At 40.8% G+C, this 25289-nt stretch overlaps 1 protein-coding gene across 1 annotated transcript in view; it reads right to left on the bottom strand.

Annotated features, from left to right (window-relative positions):
- Positions 1-25289, bottom strand: part of DGKB (diacylglycerol kinase beta) — a 575035-nt gene that overhangs the window by 126004 nt on the left and 423742 nt on the right. Inside the window, exons 20-21 of the mRNA XM_027872326.1 lie at positions 18977-19067; positions 6682-6877 (exon numbers count right to left, since the gene is read on the bottom strand). Of these exons, the coding sequence (XP_027728127.1) occupies positions 6682-6877; positions 18977-19067 (287 nt within the window). The remainder of the gene's footprint in view (positions 1-6681; positions 6878-18976; positions 19068-25289) is intronic.

Raw genomic sequence — 25289 nt, 5'->3', positions numbered from 1 at the left:
CTGGAGATCTTGGGTGATAACTTCTGTCAATATCCCACCATTGGCATGCTGTGCAGCATGTATTTCTCAACTTGAAAAATGTTTGAGAAATTTCACCTCTCTAGGACATTCCAGATGCATTAGAAGAAGGCAAGTGACTTCCAATTTCATCCCTGTCTACACTTAAATATGGGTTTCTTTGGCCATTACACCCTCATTTCTTTACAATTAGCCACTTGCCATTTGTCTTCCATATATACATACACGTATCCATCCTCCTATATATACTTTCTCAACTCATTTATATACTATTCCTTACCGCAGAGGTCCCCCAGAACACTCTGCTAGGCTCTCTTCCACCTCTCTATTATCTCTGTAGCTATTCTTATCAATTCCCATGGGCTCTAGTCCCTTTTTAAGAGATAACTTCTGGATTTTCATATCCATGACTAAACTTCCTCCTGAGCTCCTCTATCATCCAATAAGCCTGGCTTTCCTGCAATCTTCCCTCTATTTGTTAAAGGTATCATCATCTTTCCAGGGACCCATGTCCACAACGTATGAATCCTCTTTGATATGTCCTTCTCCCATATCTTCCATGCATAATCAATGGCCAAGTCATGACTCTTCTATCCACCCTACATCTCTCCCGCTGTCAATTTGTCTCCATTCACACACCTATTACTTTTGTTCAGGTTCTCATCACTTCTTGTCTGGACTATTACAATAGCCTCCTAATTGGACTCCCTTTCAGTCTCTCCCCACCTCCAAGAAACACTTCATAAAACTACCAAAATTAATTTGACCAGGCCATTTCTCTGCTAAACAACCTTTACTGGTTTCCTATTACCTTTAGGATAAATACAAACTACTCATCTGGATCTAGCCTATGTTACCAGGTTTATTGCTCATTCTTCCCTTTCACACACTTTCTGTGGCAGCCAACTGGCCTCACTGGAGTTCCCTAGACTCAGCATTGCATTTTTGGCTTCTGTGCCTCTTGTGTGTTGCATGTACCCTTCCCTCACATCTCCTTCTGGAAATCTCGAGCTTCCTTCAAGGGAAGGTTGCATATCTTTTCTCCTTCAAATAATAAAAATTGAAGAAACACAATGGAATCTTGTCTTCTTAGCATCTATCAATCAGTCGATGACATAACTATAAATATGTGGTCTGCTATGGAAAATCTATTGTGAGTTTCTGCTATTTACCCTTCCTTGTATGTTCATCAGGAACAAGCTTGACACTGGAGAAGATAATTCTCATGATGGTTATTTCAAGTTGAGAAAGTTGGTCAGTCTTTCCAGAACTTTTCCTCCCTGAAATATCTTGCAGATGATCTCTGATGCCCTCCAGATCCCCTGGTCTCTGATGTGGGCTTTCTTGGTGGGCTCCTGGACTACTTCAGCCACTTTTCTCCCTTTTATTTTATTCTCTTAGATGCCATTTCTGTTATCTAACATTCAGCAGTGTTCACAGAAATGTTTTAACATCTGCATCTCCAGAAGAAAATAAACGAACGCATGGCCTACTTTTAAGTTTAATCTGCTTTGTTAACATTTTCTCTATCACTTTCTTAAGTGACAGAGAATCAACCCCAGATTCATAGATGCTCACAATGAAAATCTAACAATCAGCTCTCCTGAACTCCTGATTTGGCTCCAGTAATCCAGAAAAGTTGAATTCCTGCTTTAATTCCTCAGTGACAATCAGGGACGCAATATAGAGGTTATATCTTTGAATGGTAGATATAGTAGGTGCCAAAGAAGGAAGAACTAGTAACAATTGGTACAGAAATAAAAAGTAAATGGAAGGTTGGTGCAAGGAGGGCCTTCCTAACATCTGGAGATATCCAGCAAAAGGATAGCATGTCCTGGAAAGGCAAGGAGGTCTGCCTCACTGAATGACATACAGTAAGGGGTCTGGATGACATGTCTACTGTGGCAAGGATTCCTTTTCAGGTTAAACTAGGTGGTCTCTAAATTCCCCTCCCACTCTGAATTTCAATGATCTGTGTTTCTGTATAGAGGATCTGAAGTGATAAAGATCAATCTGACTTTAGATTCTGAAAACGAGTTGTCATTTTTTATAGACAAGGCCAATATCTTGTCTGTTCTAAACTCCTACTCTTCAGGTCTTTTTTCAATTTAAATGAAATTATTGGAAATCCTCTGGGGGTGATGGGCTGGGAAGAGTCATATAAAGAAACCCAAGAGGGTAGGCTAATGTAGTCTTCAATAGTAAAACAGTCATTTTAAGATTCAGCTAGCTTTATTAACAACATACTATCGTTTATATGATGAACTGATAATTTCCAGTGGAGATCTATTTTAAATATCACAGATGGGGTGGGGGAAGACAAAAGGGAAAAGTTCCCTTTAAAGATTGTGTGATGGGAAACATTTGGATCAACTTATATCCAAGCCATGTTCTTAATGCAGTATCAGCACACACTTTTTATTTTTTTTTGGAATGAGACAACCCAACTGCTATAATCTTTTTTTCTCTCAATAATTTTTGCATCCAGGTATAATAATACAGTATGCAATTCTTTTCATGCTTCTAAATTTAATCACTGAATTTAAATGCTTGCAAATTGTTCTGCTTGCCTGTGTTTGAATGCCAAATGCATCATCTTCAGCTCTAAAATGAATGTTGCAGTTCTATTTAGCTAATTTCGAACACTGCCTTCTAAATTACCCCAAGTAACCCATAAAGCATTGAGTAAAATTGGTAATAATGGATAACAAATGTCCATTTCTATCACATTTAGAATAAGTCCATCTTCTACCAGCCCAGGAAGTGTCATGTTCTTAGCTGTTAAATGCCATTGAGCTCTATTCTGGGTGATAACAAAGTTCAGTATCTTCAGTTTATAAAACTATAAAGACATTAATTAACCCTCATCCTTTCAGAGTTCACAGACGCATTCTCCTAATCTCCACTGCGTAGTCTGAGAAATCAAAACCAGCCATTGGTCTCCCTGCTTCAAGGCTCTCCTTGACTCAAATCCATCACAATGATTTTCCTAAAGTGCAGTACTGATCATGCCCCGTTCCTACTCAATAAATTCCAGTGGCGCCTATTGATTTCAGGATCAAATGTAAGCTCCTTTGCCCCACCTAAAGGCAGTTTTCACATTTGTCTTTGACTCTCAATTTCCTACCATAGCTCCTGGGCCATGGTAGGAGATTAATAAATGGTTGTTGGTTGGCAAAATTAATGTCCTCCAAAAAATGAGAACCCAGGCAAGAAGCTCAACATTAAATTTTGGGGTCAGATAAAAATATTTTAGATTTTTTTTCATTTTATCTTGTATTTTTTTTTTAAAGCATGGGGAATACTTCCTTCAGGAGTGTCTGGGTCACATCTACTTTTGGTATTTACATCACATGGGAGGAAATGTTGATCCAATCCCATCTGAAGAGAATATTTGAATTTGAGCAAGAAGACACTTATAAGATAAATTCTTTCTCCTTTGATTATTCTAATTGCCAAATGGAGAGATTGCCTTAGAAAGAGGTACACGATTGTTTCTCCACCCCCTCCCTGGAACAAAAGCTATGTCTGTGTCAAGCTCTGGGCTGCCTAATCCAACATGTGTTCATTAAACACCTTTATATGCTAGCCCCCTGGGAATGCAAAGAAAAAAAAAGAAACAGGGACTGACCTCAAAGGGCTTACATTGTGTTGCTCTGTACAACAGTACAACATGGAAACAGTTAAGTTTGGACAGGGCTGTTTGAGGAAGGGGAGATTACTTTCAATGAAAGTGAGAAGGAAAGGTTTCCTTTAATAGGCAACTCCTAAGGTGAACTTCAAATGAAGACATACTAGGAGTGAAGGTGAGAAGGAAGTGAATTCAAACCCTGGCAGGTAGGGGTTGCAGGGGTGGGGGGCGGAGGGTTGCAAAAACCCAGAGGTAGAAAATGGAATGGCAACTTTCAAAATTGTCAGAGCTTAGACCATGTGAAGGGAAGTAACATGGGATCAGTCTGTGAAAATAGGGTGGAGACAGTGTGAAGACTTAATATTTCAAGGTAAGGAGTTTGTATTTTATATCGGAGGCTACAGATAGCCGATGAATATTGTTGAGCCCAAAAGCAACACAAACATGCTGAGGTCTTAGGAAAAAGCGTTTGGCAGTTTTGTGGAAGCTGGAGTAGAAGGGAACAGGGACTGGTGCCAAAGAGACCTCTGAAGAGGTCAAGGCCACATTGGAGATAAGGTGGGTGAGGGCCTGAACTAGGGTGTGGGTGGCCTGTGAGTACTAAGAAAGTCTTAGGCCTGAAATGCAAAAGTCTGGCTGGGGTGGATATAATCATGATATAATTGATGGCCACTGCATACATTACTGTCATTAAAAATGCCTGACTGCTAGGGCCAATGGGAATGGGGTGGGAGAGGAAGTATCATTTCAGACAAGCCCATGTTCATCTCTTTCAAAGGGAATTGAGCACGTGACCTACAACTTAATGTCAAATGTAAATCTAAAAATTAATAAAGACCCAAAGCCCAGAGCGAGGGTTCACACGGTTTGCTATGCCCTGGAGAAACGTATGTTTGAATGAAAATATTGATTTCTAGTAATAAACCAGATAACAGTGACCCAGGTTAGAAGCATGCTGGCCTCCTCCCCACCTCCAGGGACCACATTCAGTACTATGTGCCAACTTTCCTTGAAGTAAAACGTATCCTTGGATCACAAGTCCAAATGGCCCGACCCGGGAATGAGGCATGGAGCCTGAGATGTGAAAACTAGCGTGTCTCCTGTTCAGTTCTGACCTGATTCTGAGCTTTTCTGAGGCTGCTTCTGCCTCTCTCATCCCATTTGGAGATGGGAAAACAAACAAATAAACAAACAATCAAACTCATTCTTCCTTGGCAGCCTCTATGTACAGCTGCTCCCTTAGTGTTAACGGCATTAGAGCTGGGGGCTGGGGTTCTCTTCTCCAAATAGGCATCTCCAGTCTTATGTCAGGGTACACTCCTAAAAAGGGACACGACAAGGGCCTGAGCAACTCAGGGTGAGTCAGCAAGCATTGAGGAAGCCCCTAAAACAGGCCAGGCATTGGGCTAAGGACTGGGGATGACCCCTCTCAAAAAGAGGCAGGAATAATCGCTGCTCTTGAGCAGATCCCAGCGAAGTAGAGGAGACACCACACAGACAACTGTGTACACACAAAAATACAATGCTGTGGGCAGTATCAGACCCACTCACCAGATTGAGGATTGTTTTTCTTTACTACAAGGGAGGGTTCATTTTTGGGGGGAGAGGAGGATGGGGTTGGAGTGTATTTCTAGATATGATTGTGATGTAAAATTTCTATAAAAATCAAAGTAAAGGAAAGCAAAGCAAAGCCCTACAACAAATCTGGGGGATGACAACTATCCTCAGAAGGCCCCACTGCAGAGATTCCAAGCTCCAGGAGTGTGCTGCATCAGCTCCAGAGTCATTAACACATGCGGAGAGGAAAATGAATCCTTCTAAGGACTACCCTTGGGCAGCTAGGTGGTGAAGTGGATAGAGTACTGGGCTTGGAATCAGGAAGACTCATCTCCATGAGTTCAAATCCAGCCTCAGACACTTACTAGCTGGGTGACCCTGGGCAAGTCACTTCACCCTGTTTGCCTCAGTTTTCCCTTCTGTAAAATGATCTGGAGAAGGAATGGCAAACTACTCCAGAATCTTTGCCATTGACCCCAGTGGGCTCACAAAATCAGGCATTACCGAAACGACTCAACAACAAGGTTCGTCCTTAGTACAGAGAGCCCACAGCACTGTGGTTGAGCATCAAAGGCAATATTCAAACTGAAAAACAACAACCCAACCTATCTTTTATACTCTAAGTAATTTTACTTTGAAGAATGCCCTTTCTGTTCATTTCTTGGTCAGCCTCAAGTCTGTGGCTATCTGTCCACTAGAGAGAACTCTTGTAGTTGGGAGCTCTCCAGGCATTCTTCCCTTATTGGGACATGAAGGGGACCCTGGGTCCTTGGTGTAATTCTATCCTTCCCAAGTTTCTCCTTGATCTTTGCTCCCTTGTGACCCTAGAGAGTCAGGAACAAGAAAGTTTACACGAGCCTGCACCTAATATATATTTGTTATATTTCAAGATTCTAACATATAAGGTAGAGATTCCATATTTTTACCCCAACTTAGGAGAAAGTCAGAAAAAAAAACATTTTTTTTTTCTCCCATTACTATCGCTGTCCTTTCCCACCTCATAGATTTATCAGTGTTTCCCCTAGATTCTTGGGATGAGGCATCTAAGCTGATGCCAACAGAAATAGTGGACGAATGTTTTTCTTTACTTGAGGTTCATTCAATTTCCAATGATTACTTTGTTCAAGGAATATGGAGAACATTTTAATAGCAGAGGCCAACATTTTATTATCCAAGAAATAAACGCATAAAAGTGACCTCCCTGGGGGATGAGAAGTATTATTCCCTGTTGTTTTACAGCAGAAGAATAATGGGAAGAAAGAATAAATGAATGATTTAGTCTAATTTGCACCGTGTTCTAAACTTCTATTGTGACGTTCTATAATCACACATGCTATTCAGGCAATATAATGATTCAAGTGAACATGAACACGTTACTTCTTACGAAGCATACAAAACTTCTCAATTAGAAAAGCTGGTGATGCAGACACATTAATAAGTTACATATTGGTTCAGAAGAAGTTTGGAACTCTTACCTTGGCTTGCAAACTTTAGCTCCTTAACATCAGTGACAGTTGTTCTCTTGTCTGACCCCTTCTTTTCAGTTCGGCGATGACTGCGTCTTTTCTTGGTCTCTCCCCAAAGATTGGATCCTCCATGCATGCTGGGAATATTCAAAATAGCAATTCCTTCCAGCGAGATGTTTATTAGGTCTAGCTGCACGCCATCACACTGATTAGAGAAAGTGACAAAGAGAAAAGGGAGAAAAAAGAAACAAAACAGAAAAGCCTGAATTTTCCATCTGTATTCTTTGTTTATTTTCCTCTTGCTATCCTGTTTTCATTATGGTAATGAGACAATTTTCATCCATTATTTCGCATTTCAGAGTCAATCTTTCAAGACCAACTGATTATCCTAAATGTGAATTTAAAAAGGATCACTTGAGTTTTGAGATCAAATTTCTTTGAATCAAATTACTAAAATCTGGCTGTCTATTGACCTGTCTCCTCTCCCTATCCAATCACCCTTTCAGTCATGACTACTAACTCTACTTTTATAAGAAATTCAATGTCTAGATGACCTGGCCATTATAGCCTTTTTGCCTTTAGGAAGTATCACCTAGTTTTCATCAGTAGCATTTGCTAAACATCTATTATATTCAGAGCAGAAAAGAAAGGGGTGCAAGGAAGATGATTCACACGAAGTTCTCAAGGAGCTTACAATCTCATTAGAGATTGACATATTCATTCATTCATCCCTTCAACAGACTTTTTCTGAGCATGTAGTAAGTAACAAGGCACGGGGCTAAACACAGTGTGAGATACAAGAAGGAGGATCAAGGTATGGCCTCCAAGAGCTTACATTGTAGTCGGAGAAATAAAACAGAGACAAATAATGAATAGGGTGTGTGCACTCAGAATTTTAGAGGGACCAACACAAGGTGCCATGATGATTGAAACCCTTTTCACTGGCAGTATCAGGAGGACTGCATGGAGGTGCTTGTGGTGGAGTAGATTGGGACTTAGTCCCCTGGAGATATAGAGTAAGGAGGAGGAGGAGGAGGAGGTAGATGGTATGTCTTAGGCAGAGGGAAGAGCATGAAGGAGAAATCAAAGTCATGAATATGAGTTAAGAATAGTTTTAAAACAGCATATGCCTAAAATAAATTAATTCAGGCAGCTTGGAATTAATTGGGCAGAGCAAGAAAGGCCTCTTAAAAACATTCTTATCAGAGCATTGAAGAAGGTAAAGGACAGGGACTGGCTAAGAGAAGGGGCAAGGCCAACTTAGGTTCCTAGTTTTCTTTTGCATGCCCTGTACCTTTCTGGTGGGTGAGTGAAACCTATGGGTGCCTTCTCAGAAGGGCAATAGTAAATGCAGAAAATCAAATGCTACCATGACAAGGGAAACCAATTATATTAAAGTAATTCTATTTTCATTCTATTAGTTTTTCTGTCTATCTGTCTGTCTGTCTGTCCATCTGTCCATCTGTCTGTCCACCTATCACTTATCTCTCTATATCTATCTATCTATCTATCTCTCTATCTGTTTGTCTATCTATCTATCTATTTAGCTATCCTTCTATCCATCTAACATGTTCACAGACCCCAAGTTAAGAACTTCTAAAGGTAAAGTAGGCGGAATTAAGGATCAAAAGATATAAAGTTGAAAAGGATATTAGAAATCATCTGGTTCAATTCCAAGATTTTATAAGAAAGAAACTGAGGCCAGAGTTGGGAAATGACTTGCTTAAGTGCCATGGAGCCCTAGTTCACACCCAGCTCTTCTCCCCTGCTACCTACTATCCCTTCTGATTAGCACCCACTACCTTTCAGGGAACCTTATCTATCCTTGCAATGGAACTGGGCAAAGTCAATGGCTTGGTCAAGTAGTTGTTTTGTACTTGTTTGGTACTTGAAGTGGAGCAGTTCAAGGATTTCTGACCCCTCAAGAATTATTCTCCATTTATTCAATGTAAATCAGTGGGAAATCTTAGTTTTGATAGATAATGTTTTGCTTGGTAAATAACTTTTTGGGAATTCTTCTTTGCTAAGAACTGAGAGAGGTGATATCCCCTGAAAATATCCCATCTCACTGGTGTGATGCTACTGGCTTATCTTAATTTCTAAAAAAAAGAAAACAAAAAACAAAAAACAAAAACAAAACTCCTGGTTAAACCTGAAGAAAGAAAGCAGCTGCCCTTAATGTTCAAACGTTCCTTTTCCTTCCACTCTGCCATACAAAAGGAATGCAGCAATCCCATCATGCTCCTAAACCAAAAACTGGAGGCTAGAACAACACATTGCAGACCCCCTTCGCAGTGGTGGAAACAGACAAGCGAGAAAGTGCCAAGTTTTCATTCCATTTGTTGCAACAGGGGTGAAAGCAAGGTCTTTGCAGGTCTTTTTCAGAGGCCAAGTGATTTTTTCCCCCTTTTTATGTATTAAATTAAGATGATTTATTTTACTAAAAAAAATTCTTCTCGTGCGTATCCTCACTTACTGCTATACATTCTAGATAAACAGATATTAATTTCATAATTAAAAGTAATCTTGTGTAAATACCCTGCAGGCCTCAAAGAATCAAACACATACTGTGTGTCAGGCCTCCCACTGTCTTCAAGTGGAATGTACTGGCTGGATAATTAGATAGTACATATTTTTTAACCTTATTTGCATGCATATTATATCTTTTGCACACTGACAAGCAGCAGTAACAACAAAAGTCAGATTACCACAGGGAATTCCCACAAAGAAGTCTTCATTCCTTATAATTTGCAGCCTAAATTAAAATAATTTGATCTTTGACAAGGATGAAATGTCAAGCAGAAGGGGGTCCTCGACAAGCTCCGGCCTGTGGCTTCTGAAATCTGCCTAATTTATGTCAGTCACTTCTTAATACATATTTAAGTGTTACACAAAAAAGATGATAAATATGCAATCTGACACCTTTGGTATTTCCCTGCTGTTAATTTAGAAAGGTCTGGCGTCCCCCAAACCAGTTCGAATTATTTAAATAACAGAGGAATTGCGAAATAAGATAGTTCAGGGGCCTAGCTTCCATTTGCACTCAATATTGGGCACAGCAGGCGATATACTAAGACAATTATTTGACTAGGCCTACGAACCCTGCTGGGATGAGTTACTTTCAGAATTAGTAAAAGAGGGTTTCTTTTGTTCATCCAGAGAAGAAGAGTTTACAAAGAGAAGCCTTTTTCCCCCTCCTTCTTTGACAGTCTTAACAGATTGAGATGTGAGAGTTGGAAAACATGACTGTACACTGTTACTATCTGTTTTCTCCCTTTTGTCCCTTGCTTCCTTCAGCGGCTTTGAATGGACTGCAAGACTCCAAATGAGTCAACAGTATGACGGAGTAGGCAACAAAGTAGATGCCATCTTAGCTGGCATTAAGTGATGGGAGGTGCTGGTCCCCTCGTCCCCTGCCCTGTCCAGATGTACAGACACAACATCTGAAGTATTGAGTTCCATTCTAGAAACCATAGTTTATGAATATTATTATCAACCAGAAAGAGTCCAGAGGAAGCATCATGGGGAAGGGTATTTAGTTCAGTTGGTTTGAAAACCTATGGAAGGAAATGGGGAGCTGACCCTGGAGAACAGAAGGCTTAAGTGGAACGTACGAGCCAGCTTCACATATCTGAAGAGCGATCTTTATCCGCTTCCAATAGACTTCTGCTCAGACCCATAGAGTAGAACCACGAACAAAGGTGGGACGTTCCAGAGGGTTTCGTGCCTTTCACCGTGTCCGTGTGTGCAGGGAGTCTTAGACAACTACTCGCATTTGGTTCAGTGTAAGGAAAACAAAACTCTAGCCTTCCTACCCTTTAGGGCCAAACAAGAGTGGGATAGGATTCCTCAGGAAATGCCAGGTTCCGTCTTGCTAAAAGCTTTCAGACAAAGGTTGGATGTTGTAGAGGGGTCTCCCATTCATGCTGGAGTTAAGCTCCTTGACTGCTGGGAACACTCCCAACTCTGACTTTCTCTGATTTTGCTTCACTTCAATCACAGATCTGACCTTAGATCCAGGGCTGGAAGGGATGTCTTGGAGGTAATCCAATCCAACCCCTTATTTAACGATGGGGCAACTCTGGCCCAGAGGAGTAATAATAAGCAGTTTCCTTAGATTTGAATAAGTGATTCAAATTTGTCAGGGAAGCAAGGAAATTCCCTGGCAATTTCAAAGAACACTAGTCCTCCAAGAAGACGACGATGCAGTCCAGGACATAAATCTTTGGGAAAGGTTGGTTTCCATTAGTTGGTGCCCCCAGGTTGCTTTCTTCTCTTTGAGTTAATGTTATGCTTATTAACCTGGAACATTCCCATCCCATTTTTTGATGGAGGCCAGGCATCACCTCCACCACTTGACTGAAGAAACTCCATGCTAAGGTAAAGGCCATGAAAGAGAAATGATTCCGTATTTTGCAGGATAAAATTTTTATCCTCTCTTCAGATCATACACACACACACACACACACACACACACACACACACACTTAAAGGTAAGTGAAGACACACCAAAAATAAAAGCTGGGAAGCTGATAACCACAGCAAGTCAATAAATCCTAAATATTATGCAAAAATCCAGAAAAAAAGAGAGATTTATTCTATAACTGACCATGGCTGTGAATGACTGGATTAGTGGAACACCACAGGCTCAACCTCAAACTATCAATCTTGTTTCCTCATTCTGCTGACAAAGTCAAAGCCAGCAGGAAGAAGATGGAAGGATGTGTAAACAATTGGAGTCACATGTCCCATGTTACTTAGCCATAAGACACCCAGGGGTCACGAACAGGCTTTTCCTACAAACTCCTCGTTCACTTCACTGGTCAAGGACAATCCAACAGTTATCTAAATATGCTAGGCAGTGCTGAGCAGAGGCCACAGGCTTGGACTTATTGTCCAGGAGAAATGGGCTTAAATGAGCTTATCTGGGTGACTGTGAGTGAATCACTACACCTTGATAAGACTCAGTTTCCTCATCTCTGAAATAGGATAATAAGAACTGTAGTGCCTGCATCATAGGGTTGTGGCAAGGCTCCAGTAAGACAACCTATATATGCCAAGTGCTTGGAAAGTAATATAGTAATGTCATTATTATGCAAATTCAATATAGTATAATTATGATTATTGATATTCAGTCAATCAAGATGCATTTATTACATGTTTCTCTGTCCCAGATGGTGTGCTGAGGGCTGGAAATGCAAATAAAAGGCAAAATACCATCCCTTCCCTCAGGGAGCTTATATTCTAATAGGGTAGAAAACTTGTCAATAAGTAGCCATACGCATGATCTATATAGAATAGATGGAAATTAATAGAGGAGGAGAAGGCATTAGTAGGGGATGGAGGGAGGTGGGGACCAGGAAATGGGATTTGAGCTGATTCTTAAAGGGAACCAGAGGAACGAAGAGGAGGAGCTGAGTAGCCAGAGTATTCCAGACGTGGGGGAAACACAGTGCAAAGTCACAGTGATAACGGATGGAGTTTTTGATCCAAGGAACTTCAAGGAGGCCAATGGAGTTGGAGGATGAAGTATATGGAGGGAGAGAAGTATAAGAGACTGGAAAAGTTGGAGGGATGAGATTAGAAAGAGCTTTAAATACCAAATAGAAGATGTTCTATTGGATTCCAGACTTGTATCTTCAATGACTTCTTTGGCACCTCCATCTGCATGTGCTATTGATATTTCAAGCTCAGCATATCCAAAACTGGACTCATGACCCCTGTCACTCACATACCAAAGCAAACAAACAACTCTCACCTTCTCTGCATGTCCCTATTAGTAGTCTGGATTCTTGGAGTGGTAGGGAGACACTAACATTTATTAAGTAAAGGGAATGACATAGTCACACCTGCAAATTGAGAAAATCACTTTGGCAAGTAAGTGCAGGTTAGACTGGAATGAGGACACAGTAGTTAGAGAAATTAAGGAGAAAGCTATCCCCAGAGTTCAGTTAAAAGATAGAGAAATTCTGAAGTAGAGTTGTGGCTGTGTGAGAGGAAAGAAGGGGATGCATATGAGAGATGCTGTGAAGGTAGAAATGACAAGATTTGGAAACATTGAATATAGGAGAGAGAGCCATATAGACACACACACACACATACACACACACAGAAAGAGAGAGAAATAGAGACAGACAGACAGACAGATAGATAGAGGCAGGACAGAGACAGAGAAACAGAAAGAGAAGAGTGGAGGATGGAACCTGTGTTATGAGCATGGGTGACTGGGAGGATGGCCTCTGTATTAATGGGACATTCAGAAAAGTTGTTTGTTTGTTTAGGGGTGTGTGTGACAGGGTCATGAGTTCAGTTTTGCACATGTTGAGCCTGAAATATCTATGGGGCATCTAGACTGAAGTGCCAAAGAAGTTGTTGAACATACAAGCCTGGAGCTCAGGAGAGAAATAAGGACTCTGTATTAGAATTTGAGAATCATCAGAATCTGAAAATCATCTGTGTAGAGATGGCGATGGAATCTATGGGAGAAGATAAAATCACCGAGGGAGAAGAGAAATGGTCTAGGACAGAGCCTTAGGGGACACTTAGGTTTAGTGACATGACTTCATATAATTACTATCAATCAGGAGGACACATAGAAAAAAAAACTATATAAATGACATCTATTATATGCAGGCATGAGAATAGGGATTGCCATCTTTGATTAGGTAAAACATCTAAACATCAGATGATGGCAAGAGTGTATCTGTTTCCATAGAAGCCCTGAGTATAATACTAGATCCAGATCCAGGAAAAGGAAGAGGTTTGTCCTTAGCTATCTTGACCCCATGACCTATCCACTGAGGTTTGATTCACTACTGAAAACTAGAGGCACTAAGATGACTGGTCAATTTCTGATTCAAAAACATTTCTGGCACAAACAAAATAGTAAATTATCAAATATTCTTTATAATTAAAGTAAATGGTAAGGCATATTAAAATATAAGTAAATAATCAACTAAAGGAACCCATGGAAGAAACATAATTGGAAATTTTTGCTACTGGGACAAGTACCACAAACAACATGGGGGAAGTAGCAGAAAATAGTGTGTGTTGGGGGGCAGCGGTTTACATCCCCCAACAAGCCAGTGGTCATTTACCATAGTCTAAGCATGAGGTAATGAAGGCTGCATCAGGGTTGGGGCAGTGTCAGAGGAGAGAAGAGGGTTCAAGAGATGCTGCAGAGGTGAGATAGACAGGCCTTAGCAACTTATTGATTTGGGGGTGAGAGAGTAAGGAGTATGGAATGATACCAATGTTGGGTGCCTGTATAGCTGGGAGGATGGTGATGCCTCCAATAGTACAAGGGAAGATAGGAAGAGGGGCAGACTGGGGAGAAAGATAACGAGTTTGGTTTTGGATATGATGATTTTAAGTTGTCCATGGAATATCCAGGTCAAAATGCCTCAGCACCTGGGACAGTGCTTAGACCATAGTAGTCACATCATAAAGCTTGTGAATTTATTAATGAAAAATCATTCAAAATTTTTATTTCATAAAATTTAGAACTGGAGACAACCTTCCAAGTCACCAAGGTCATCTTCCAATCTCTTACTTCAGAGATGAGGAAATGGGCTCAGAGAGTTGAAATGATTTGGTCTAGTTTGCATAGGTAGCAAGTGGAAGTCAGGATTCCCACTCAGATCACCTGGCTACAAAGTCAGAGCTCTATTATGACCCACTCTCTCTCATAATCATGGTTACTTGGCTTATCCCACTGAACTTTCTATGACTTTTTATTGATCAATGCTTAATAGCACATGGATCTTACATCTTTTCTCAAATACTAGGAAAGGCTCAGCTGAGAACTCACTACTAAAATTCAATTCCTTTTCTAAAATCAAGTCATGCAGAAATTGAAAGACTAGATGAGAAGCTACTTGTTTTCCTTTATAATCCAGGCAGGCTGGAATACAATCTCCTGGAGGGCAGAGGCAGCTTTTAATGATGTGTTTTTACCTTCCAGTGCCTAGTATGGTGCCTAGCATGTAGCAGGTACCCAATCCATATCTAATTACTTGAAATGTGTGCACTTCAAAAAGAGGACTCTGTATCTTCACACCTGAAATACTGGGCTCAGAGCCCTCCTGTTTCTGGCAGCAACACAGGTATGTGCGTTTTTAATAGCATTTCACGGTGGCCGTGATCATCTTTTGATTTCACAGAAGAAACAGAACAGAAATAAGAAATGATTTCCCTATGAGGCCTCAGAGGACACGGGAGTTCATTTATGTAAGAGGAAACTGAGGCCCAGAGGTGAAGCAACTCGTCCAAGGCCACATAAATAGAAGAGGTAGGATTGGAACCCAGGTCCTTTGACTTCTTCATGGCCTATGATGGCTCCCTGGGCCAGTCTACTTTTCAGGAAAAGGTCAAACTGGAACTAAGTTGGGAATATCATTTTTGCCCTGCATACCTTTGTCTCCAATGTCATGAACACTCTAGTACTAACATAATTGATATTCCTATTTATTTTTTATAGAAACTGTCATGCAAAAGAGCCCTCTTTCCAACTGGGCCTCCCCAGCATGGAAAATAACAGTCACAGATAAGCATCAGAAAGCATCCTCCACAAAGGTCCCCTTTTCCAGTGACTACCATCATGGGAGGTTCTCTGCTTATCAAGCACTCAGAGATATAGAACTAGCAGCAACCCTGAAGGGTTATCTAGCCCAGGCCCATGACTGAACTGATGAACTGAGGAAATCAAAAGAGGAAAAGTGGCTTTTCCAAAGTCATTCAAGGAGCAAGTAAAAGGGCCATTATTTGAACCCAGGTCCTCCAGGACTCTGACTATGGCATTCTTTTGGCTATATAGTGATGTAATATGAAGGGTACAGTTTAACCTCTGCTCTCTATTGTTCAGGAGTGCATGGTATCAGATGGCAAGAAATGACCTAAATTGATACAACATTATGGAAATGAATATTTTAAAGGTTAATTTAGAGTCATCTTGAAGCAGCAAAGTAACTGCTGAAATGTTTAACTGGGTTCAAAAATCTTGGAGAAAGGCGTAGCTCAACTCTCCACAAAGTAACTGCGAGTCAGCACTGGGCTTGAAGCCAGGAAGTTCTGGGTTCAAATGCTACCTTAGACATTTATAAGCTGCACAACTTGAAAAGGTATTGAACCTTTCTGTACATCTGTCTCCTCATCTGTAACATGAGGGGGGTGGACTAGATGGCCCATAAGTTCCTTCCAACTCTAAATATATTACTCTATGACTGAAGTTTTGGAGTTAAGGTCATTCTTTTCCTCACACAGTCTTACAGATTGAAGAATTGGAGGAGAGAGAGAAATGCTCCAATTCCTGTCGATGGCTTCAGAAAGACTCCAGAATAAATAACCTGATGGGAAATCAAAGGCAAAGTCCATTAAGGTGGGGGAGGAAGTCCTTTGGCAGTTGTTGAGTTGTGCCAACGAGAACATATTCTAGAAGAAAATGCCAAAAATTTATTTAGGTGAATTAAAATCTGTGAAGGAAAAAAAATATCTCAAATCTTGTCTTGAACAGGAGGAAGCATTTTAATGAGTGACTGTCCAACTTCAAGTTCTCCAGAGAGCTGGCTAGGTTTTTCAACATGGTCAAGAATCACACAGGATGAGATGTGCCTCCGGAGGGCATAGATTCCCTCTCACTGGGGGGAGGGGGTTCTACAATCACAGGCTGAATAAATGTTAAGTGTGTCATGAAGGGTAAGTTCTGCAGGTACAGTTTGGGTTGGCCAGCCACTGATGCATTCCCCTCCCTCCCCAGCTCAGACCTTGGAGGGCCCTTCCAATTTGAAGTTTGCCCTTATACTCTGAGATTCTGTGAGTTGATGAAATATGGAGGGAGTCAGGGCTAAGCTAGTGGAAAGAGGACCTATACTAGCAAAATCAAAAATCCACCAAGTAGCAAAATATTTTTTTCCTTAAAGATATCATATTTTAAGTCAAGATTCTGTTTTTCATTATATCAAAACATGATATTATATGAATAATATTTTAAAGTTATCTCTCTAAAGCTTTGAATGTGTTGTTGGGTCTTCTTCTAAGGTCTATATAAGGAACCATACCACACTATTGGGAGAAAGGTCAAGGATCAAGATGCTGAACCTGGAGAGAGTGATCAGCTTTGCTCAAGGTGACTTTTGTTCCTCGTGCAAGTATTATGAAACAGCAGCATCTCAGAGTTCAATCTCCTATTTCCATAAAAATTTCCCCTGAACCATTGTATATTATAACTAACTCTTTAAAAGTCAGCACTTAGTTCCTCTACCTCCATTGCGCCCATCTAGCTTCATGATCCAGAGAAAGACACTTAATCTTTCAGTCCCAGTTTTCTCATCTATCAAATGGGAATAATGGCATCAGCCACAGAGGATAGATGAGAGAATCAAATGAGAAAACTATGTAAAGTCCTTTAGCAACAATCAATTAGTCACTAAACATTTATTAAGTTCTTATTATGTCCCATAAAGCATTATAAAAATGTCAGCTGGAGAGAGCCAGAAAGTTATTTAGAATTCATTCTTTAAGTCAACATTTCGAGAAGTGCCCCAAATTCAGTCAATTATTAGTGATGACAATGATAATGATGAAAAGATGATCATGATGATGAAGACACCTTAAATATTACTTTACAAATCTTTTGAGATCCTCACATTAGTCCTGGGTGAACCATAATGAAAAGATTCTCATCCTCACTCATGTTACAGATGGGGAAACTAAGGTTTCTGGATGAGGTGGCTTGACCATGTTTACACTGTTAGTAGTTAGCATGCTGGACAATGCCACTTGAGTCCTTGAACTCTAGATGCAGGGGTTTCCTCCCTGCCTTGTGTTGGTTGCTTAGAAGAGTCAATTCTGGTAGCCAAGGCTAGGAGTTTGATCTTTGTTTTCTGTCACAGGCTAAGTAAACTCCTGTGCAGGGGTAGACTCCAGGTGTGCAAGAGTACTAATCTTTCACCTCTCCTGGAGAGACACCTGAAGCCCCTGGAAAGATCGTCATCGTTGTACACTCTCAGCAGCAGAAATAAATTAACTATTTAGGGGGATACGAAGACCTCTAACTTTAACAGTTCCTCTGTGTGGCATAACTCAACCCTGATTCACCCCTACTCTGCAGAACTTACCTATTCATAATGTTAAATGGTAGGCCTTGGAGTCTAGAAGGCCAGGGTTCCAGGGTTGTCATTGACTGAATGACAAGTCATTGAAACTCTCGGTGCCCCTGGAAATGCTCTAAGACCATAAGCTGCAGAGGAGTAGCCACCTATATCAGAAGAGGGAGTTTTCTCCCTGGGAATTACCTCCATGGATTAAAACCCCAAGTCTAGACCAACTAAACCCAGTCAAACAAACAATAAACCTTACTTGGCAAGAGGCTATAACCCGGCCACCTAACCATTTTACCTTAACTTATTTACTAATTGTGAACATGTCAAGTGTGGTGTAGGAAGGACCAGTTATCCTTTTCATTTTGAAATAAGAAGATATTAAAATTTAAAATTAATAAGAATTAATCATGGATCAGATGCAAAGTCCTAATTTCATACCTGTGCCTTTAATTTGCTCCTTGCTAAAGAAGCCATCTTCCTTTTTTCTTCTAGCCTCCCAACTTCTCTGGGTAGAAGTAAGCCATCTCCTTTAATCCATAGCCTCTCAGATGCTCATGTCCCACAATGCCTAGACTTTTTTTTTGTAGGCTTGTTTGCTCCTTGACTTTTGAAAGTCTCTTTTTTTCTCACTAACTTTGCTCTATTTCTTGGCATTTCCACTTCCTACAAGGGTAATGGAAACATGGCAACCTTGGTCACTGAGGAAAGCTACTTAATGAATGGGAATGAATTGGCAAAAAGTGTATTTTTTAACCTTTATTCAAGAAAGTAAGTACAATTTTAGTGAATTGGGTTTTAAAGGTTATAAAATATTGAGACCTGGAAATAATAAGGTTTTTTTTTTCTTTTTTGGTATCTTGCAAGACTTTTCTCTCCTCCCTCCAGTGTCTTTCATTTAGCTTACATCTTTCTATCCACATCAGGCACTGTCACAGATCCATTGATTTCTAGAAGCTACGCTCCACCTCTTACCCTCTCACTCAGTAATAAGTCTTCACTAATAACCAAGATGAATTTCATACCAAAATTTAGGGCAACCCCACATCAAGGCAGTTTGACAAAAATAACACTTGACACTCCTGCCTTGACATTCTCTGCACGGCTCAGAGTCTAGTTCATCTGGGGCCCTCCCTGCACGGGAGATGTGCTAACACTCAAGCAGAAACAAGCTCATAACTCCCTTGAGGAGAACTCTTTATCCTTACTTCAATCTCCACAGATTCATGCAGCCTCTTGCAGGTCGCCGAGAATGTCTCCGAGGTGCCAAACTCAAAATACCAAAACTTGTTCTTCATTCTGAAACAGGAAAGGGAGAAGAAGCTTAGAGAGCATCAGTAACAGACAGGAAAGAAAAGAAATGGGCCCGGCCTGTCTTCTGCTGAGAGTAATAGGGGAGGTTTGGGCACATTTGACGTCCACTGTGAAATGGATGAACCCATAATTTTCACAGCTTAAATGTTGGTGTCAAGTTAGATGATGGCCCCTAAAGGGATAACAAAAATGTGCTTCATATGACAGGCTCAAGTGTACCCCTGTCTTTTCCGTCTCTGGAATCATCAGTCCTCCCCTCCACTAGATAACAAAGACAGAAGCTTGATGGGGTGGGGGAATCACCTCAAAATGAGCATGAGTGGCTTTCAGGGACTGACTGAGTACCTGGAATCTGTCAGGGATAGATGTCATTGAAGAAAAAAATGTCCATTGCAAAGTTATTAGATTCTAAGATATTATGGGGTACAAGGGAGACAAGAAGTAGGCATCATCACTTTTCCCAGCGCTACCAGAAGGCCCAGAGATATATGAATCTCACAGCTAGCGTCCAGTTCTTTGTCTCCAACGAGAGTCCAATACGTTGTTAGAGGGAATTCAATTAAAGACTCAAAAGAAACAAAAATGCACACATCAATTGATGAGTTGATTATTCTGGACAGCCAGTGGTTTTGCATTTATCACCTCCAAATGCCCTACTTGACAATTCTCTTTTTCTAGTTCCCCTCCTTGGTAGGGGTTGGGGTCTGTGTAGGTGGATGGAGGAGTACCAATTCACATGGAATCACATATCTTTGCAAGAAGTTTGACTGCTTGTCTTTACAAACAATGCAAATAGCTCAACTCCTGGGAATGAAATGCAATTTCATGGAAGAAGACAGGATTTTAAAAAGGCCTAGTCATGTGGTTAAAAAAAATCACAGTGTGATAAAAGTCATTTTTGACAAAGCTAAACCATTTATAATTATTCATTACTCAAATCAGAAATCCTGAATTCAGTTCAAATAACGTACACATTTACATGTGCACACAGGCACACGTGAACAAAGGTATAATTGGAATAGAAAATTTCCTCATTTTCCTGGCAAACACTGATGGTGCCATTTGGTGACATCTGACTTACAGTCCTGACATCTGTATCTTGAACCTGATACAAACTGACATCTACGCCATGTACCAGAATATAACAATTGACATGTAGACTAAAGGCAAAAACCACAGGGGGCGTAATTAACAAATTGCACCCCATTTCAGTCCCAGAAAATGCCATTGGGACCAATACTTTGCACGTGGTGATGGCATGCAGAAAACTTTGAATGAATTTTAAGTTCTAAAAAACCCAACAACTTAAAACAGCTTTGTGGATAAGTTTCATAAATCTTCAGGACCCACTAGAATTTTTGAAGGTTGTTTGATGTCCATTTCTTAATTACTATTGTGGTGAGAAAAACAAATGAAACATTATTAATCTGAAGGACTATATTAAGGGTAGCACTCCTGATTTCTCAGAAGACATTTATTTTTAGATTAAAACATAATTTTTAGAAGTTGCTTGGTCTTTAGAACTCTAGTAAAATAAATGATTATGCTGAGATCACGTCGATCTCTTCCTCTTTGTATAGAATTCGTATCTTGGGAGAATGAGGCACAGAGTGAAGCTGCATGAGAGGTACCTTCTCTGGTTACAGAGTTCCATTGTAAAATTGGAAACATTTCCCCGGCAAACATCCTCCTCTAAAATGAGTAGAAAATTGGGGGAAATAAAGGTATGACTAAACTTGAGTACTGCTGGCTAGTACCCTGCCTTCTAGCGAGCATCACTTGACCCCCAATGCCCAGCTTGTCTTTGCTACATTTTTCGCTGATGGTTGATAATTGCCTGGTTGTCACTCCATCGATCACCAACACTGGACACTCCGATTTCTGCTCATCTCTTTCCCGTTATTTACATGGGTACCAGAGCATGGCTCCACTTTGTTTGGTGCTGCTTTCTAACCCTTTCTGCCCAGAAATGAAGGCAGCCAGGGCCTTGACATTCAGAAAACAGTTGAGTTCCCAAATTCATTCTTTTTGACTGTCAAAGTTCCATATGGTCTAATTAGAATGAGGCCTACTTCTATTAGACTAACAAACGTTTGTTAGCCTATTCACAAACAAACCAATTCACTCTCTTCAGCTCCTCAGGATTCCACCCCAGATCCCACTCGCCATGTTGGTTTACATCACGGTCCATGGGCCAAAGCTCCTTTAAATTCTCAGTTATTACGGCCATTTTTATGTTTCACTTAGAGAAATATATGGGGGGTGATAAAGCCCACATAGAATGTGAGTCCACATGACAAATTAAAGGCTGTTAAATTTTATTTTTTTTATACTAAAAGGATCTTTGGATTGTAGGAATGCAAAAAAGCACGTTTGAACATACATACCATCTCTTTTTTATGGTGCACATTTGAAAATGAGCCGGTGCATTCCTAATCACTTTTGACAGGGCAAAGAGATAAATAATCTTGACCTAAAAATTTGAGCCTAAAGTTTTAGGCTGCCATGAATTTTTAGGACCAAGATGTAATGTGCCTTTTGCTTCAGAAGGCCTCGTGCCGACTGTTACGAGGGCTGATCTCATGCCCACAAGCCCTAGGACAGTTGGCTAAATGAGAGGGATGAGTGCTCAAGTCTTTATTTTTTTTAAGTATTTAGTCTGTTCTAATTGTAAACCTTCTAATTCCTCTTTAATATTCAAACACTTGGTTCCCAGGTGTTCAGCTGAGGGTGCAGGGCACAATTTCCACGTACACAGCATTTTCTTCTTCACTGTCATTTCTGTTTCTCTCACACAACAGTACAGACAGGGGAAATTACTGAGTTTTCTTTTTCCTCCCATTTTTGAAGAGAAATCATTCTTTGTCAACATAGTGGCTAATGGGTACTCGATACCTCGGGCTCTTTACTGCTAACTGTGTAAACAGATTGTGAAGATATAGATCTTGGCCAGTTTTTTTCTTTGACAAATCCAAGTGTTTGACTTTTGGGTGCTGAGGAACATTTTCAAGCCAAACAAAAAACTGCAAGGCAGGAGGAGGGTGGGTGAAACAAGAAGCATTCATGTAATTCTTATGGAGAAGACACCAAAACTTAACTAGTCCTGAAGCCCAGACATGACAAAGCTAGTTGGCAAAACAGGACATAGGAGGGGATGCAGAATTACCTCTGTGGCCCAATTCTATCAGTGTAGAAATTGCAAACCTATGGCATAGTTTTAAGTCAGTAGCATCATTTGGAAATTAAATCAGTTCCTTCCACATTCTTGGACTTTTCCCTTTGACTTTTCTATGAGTACCTGGGGGGAACATTTGGCTGTGAACAATGCATCTGAGGTGATAAACTTATTGCAAGAGTCATTCCTGAACAAAGTAACCTTCTTCCAGAAGGTGGCTGGCTTACATATTTAACAGCCAGAAGCATAAATTGCTAGGCATAGGGGCTCCCTGAGTAAATACAGGAACATAATATTTGAGGTGGCCAATTTAAATTCAATCTTATTTCATGCCGTGTCATGTATTTAAAAAAAAAAAAGAAAAAAAAAAACAAGCTGAGCTGATTTTTCTCCTTCACCTATTAGAGAGATGATTCAAACAATCACTTGTAGGCCCAGGTCTGTAGGTCCAGGGGCTGGTGGCAATTATTCTAAGGGCTGGCAGAAAATTCTTAAAAATATTAAATGGTTAGAAAGTAAGAGAAAAGATGAGAAAGAGAAGAGAAGACAAAATAGAAAAAAAACTTAAAATGAATTGTGCCTGTAAGAAGGAGGGTCACAGACAGAACCATGCCAGAAACTCCAAGCTAGTTTTGTAAGGTGGAGGATTCAGAACACCAGCAGCAGGATCATTGATTGAGGAGACAACAAGGAAGATTCTCTCATGAGCACATGGGTCAGAAGAAACTGGTTTGGTTTTCTGACTGTGTCTGGTCAAGGACTTTGCAATAATGACCACGATGTTCATTATCCTGGTTATCTGTAGAAGTCTCCAAGTGATTCCTCTGGAAACAATGCCACTTAGTAGGAGAAACCCATTGCTAAGGATAATGAAGTCTTCCTAATTGGCAATGGGCTTGGACTTTGGTGAGCAGTAGAGGATGGTTCATGTGTTTAAGAAGATGACGGTTTTACTAGCCCTGGGTCCGCTTCACCCTCTCTCCACATTCTTCCTCCCATTTTGCCATTCAACAGAATTGACAATGGCCTATAGGGGCACCCATTGCTTTTCCCAGTCCAACTGATCTCCGAGGGAAGTGTCCATTTCCCATAAAATATATGGTCTCTGCAGTTTCTTAGAAAACAAAACAAAAAATCCTTATTTTCTAAATATATCTCCTGCCCTCAAGCAGCTTCTTCTAATAAAACACCATTTATTTAGAGCCTAAGGGCAGCTATGTGGTACAACAGATAGAGTGGCGGGTCTGGAGTCAGGAAGACCTGAGTTCAAACTCAACCTCATATACTTACTAGGTATGTGACCCTGGACAAGTCACGTAACCCTATTTGCCTCAGTTTCCTTATCTGTAAAATGCGCTGGAGAAGAAAACCCCAAATGGGGTCATGACTGAATAATGACTGAACAACACTTAAGGGCCTATTATACACCAGACTCTGAGGAAACAAACACAAAACTAAGTAGTCCTGGACCTTAAGGAGCTTACACTCTACTAGGGAAATGAGATATGCTCCGAGCCTTCATTTCCTCTTCTACAAAAGGAGAGCACTGTAGTAGATGGCTTCTGAGGCTGCCTTCTATCTCCAAACCTAGGATCCTCTGAAAGTAGCTCATCTAGGGGGAGGCTGGGTGGTGCAGCAGATAGAGCACTGGCCCTGGAGTCAGGAGGGCCTGAGTTCAAATCCAGTTTCAGAAGAGACACTTGACACTGACTAGCTGTGTGGCCCTGAGCAAGTCACTTAACCCCAATTACCTAGCCAAAAAAAAAAAAATCAAAGGAACTCATCTACAAAGTCATAAGAAGGAATTTCTAAAAGAAAACCCAGCTGAAAGGGTTGGAACAAGCCCCATGCAGGTCTAGGAGGTGGTCTTTACAACCCTTTGCTTTGAAAGAAGCTCAGGATTGTTTGAGGTGGACAGAGGAGTGAGGCCATTTGGACATGGTGGACTACTGATGCAAAGGCAGCGAGATCAGCGATTAGGTGTCATGTAAAGGAAAGAGCTAGCAGCCCCCTTCAGCATCAACAGAGAGTGAGCAAATTGGTTTGTACTAAGACGTGTCTCCTGAAGAAAGTGGAAGCTGATTGTGGCGGTTATAAAGAGGAGAATGAAAACTTTGCATTGGACCTCAGAGAAGCCACTGGACATGTTTGATTCTGAGGTGACATAGAAAGGTCTGCATTTAGCAACATCACTTTAATATCAGATAGACTGGACAGGGAGAGACCTTGGGGCAGGAAGATCAATTATGAAGCTAAGAGGATAGTTCTCATAAGAAATGATGAGGGCCTGAACTGGGGTAGAGAGTGTATGAGGAGGTGAGGAAGCAGGCAGGGGATATTCTATGAAGTGAAAATCAATAAGCTCTTGTGAGAAGGGCTGAAGGACAGAGAAGGGCTAAGGATGCATGACCCAAAGGTCGAGAACACGGCTGACTGGAAGAATGGTACTTTCGAGAGCTATAGATTTCAAATGTATCAATATTTTCTGGGAAGAAAATATTTTTGCCAAGGGTGGCATATGTGTGCCTGCTTGCATGCACATACACACATCAGGAAAAAGAGAGGGCCACTCTAAAACAAATCACATCGAGGTGAAATTCTCAGTAATTTGCTACCTTGCCCAAACCATCTACAGTATACAGATGAGACTGAATTTAGGGGCAGAATTCCATTCTAAAATAGGAGAATACTGCCCAAGTTGGTACAATACCCTTGCATTCTATCCCTTGCTGGATTTAGAAAAAGAAAAAAATTCAGAAATATGGAGTCTGTGAGCCTGTGTCCCCTCTCCCCAATACTGATCAAATGGAAGAGTAATCACAATGTTCCGTTTGGTCCCAAAAGGCAAGATGAGGATCGGGGGAGGAAGTTGCCAACATGCAGCTTTGAAAACCCCATTAACAGTGAGAGCTACCCCCAAAAAGGAAGGGACTTCCCATGGAGGATGAAATGCTAAAGAAATAACTTGAAGCTGGGGACCGACCACTGGCATCCTTTTTAGCTCTGAAACTCTGTGGTTTGGTGACTTGATG

Source organism: Vombatus ursinus, unplaced genomic scaffold (assembly GCF_900497805.2).
Source record: "Vombatus ursinus unplaced genomic scaffold, bare-nosed wombat genome assembly UNPS02014799.1, whole genome shotgun sequence".
NCBI lineage: Eukaryota > Metazoa > Chordata > Mammalia > Diprotodontia > Vombatidae > Vombatus > Vombatus ursinus.
The sequence above is the reverse complement of the archived record's forward strand: the minus strand, read 5'-3'. Positions and strand labels throughout refer to the sequence as shown.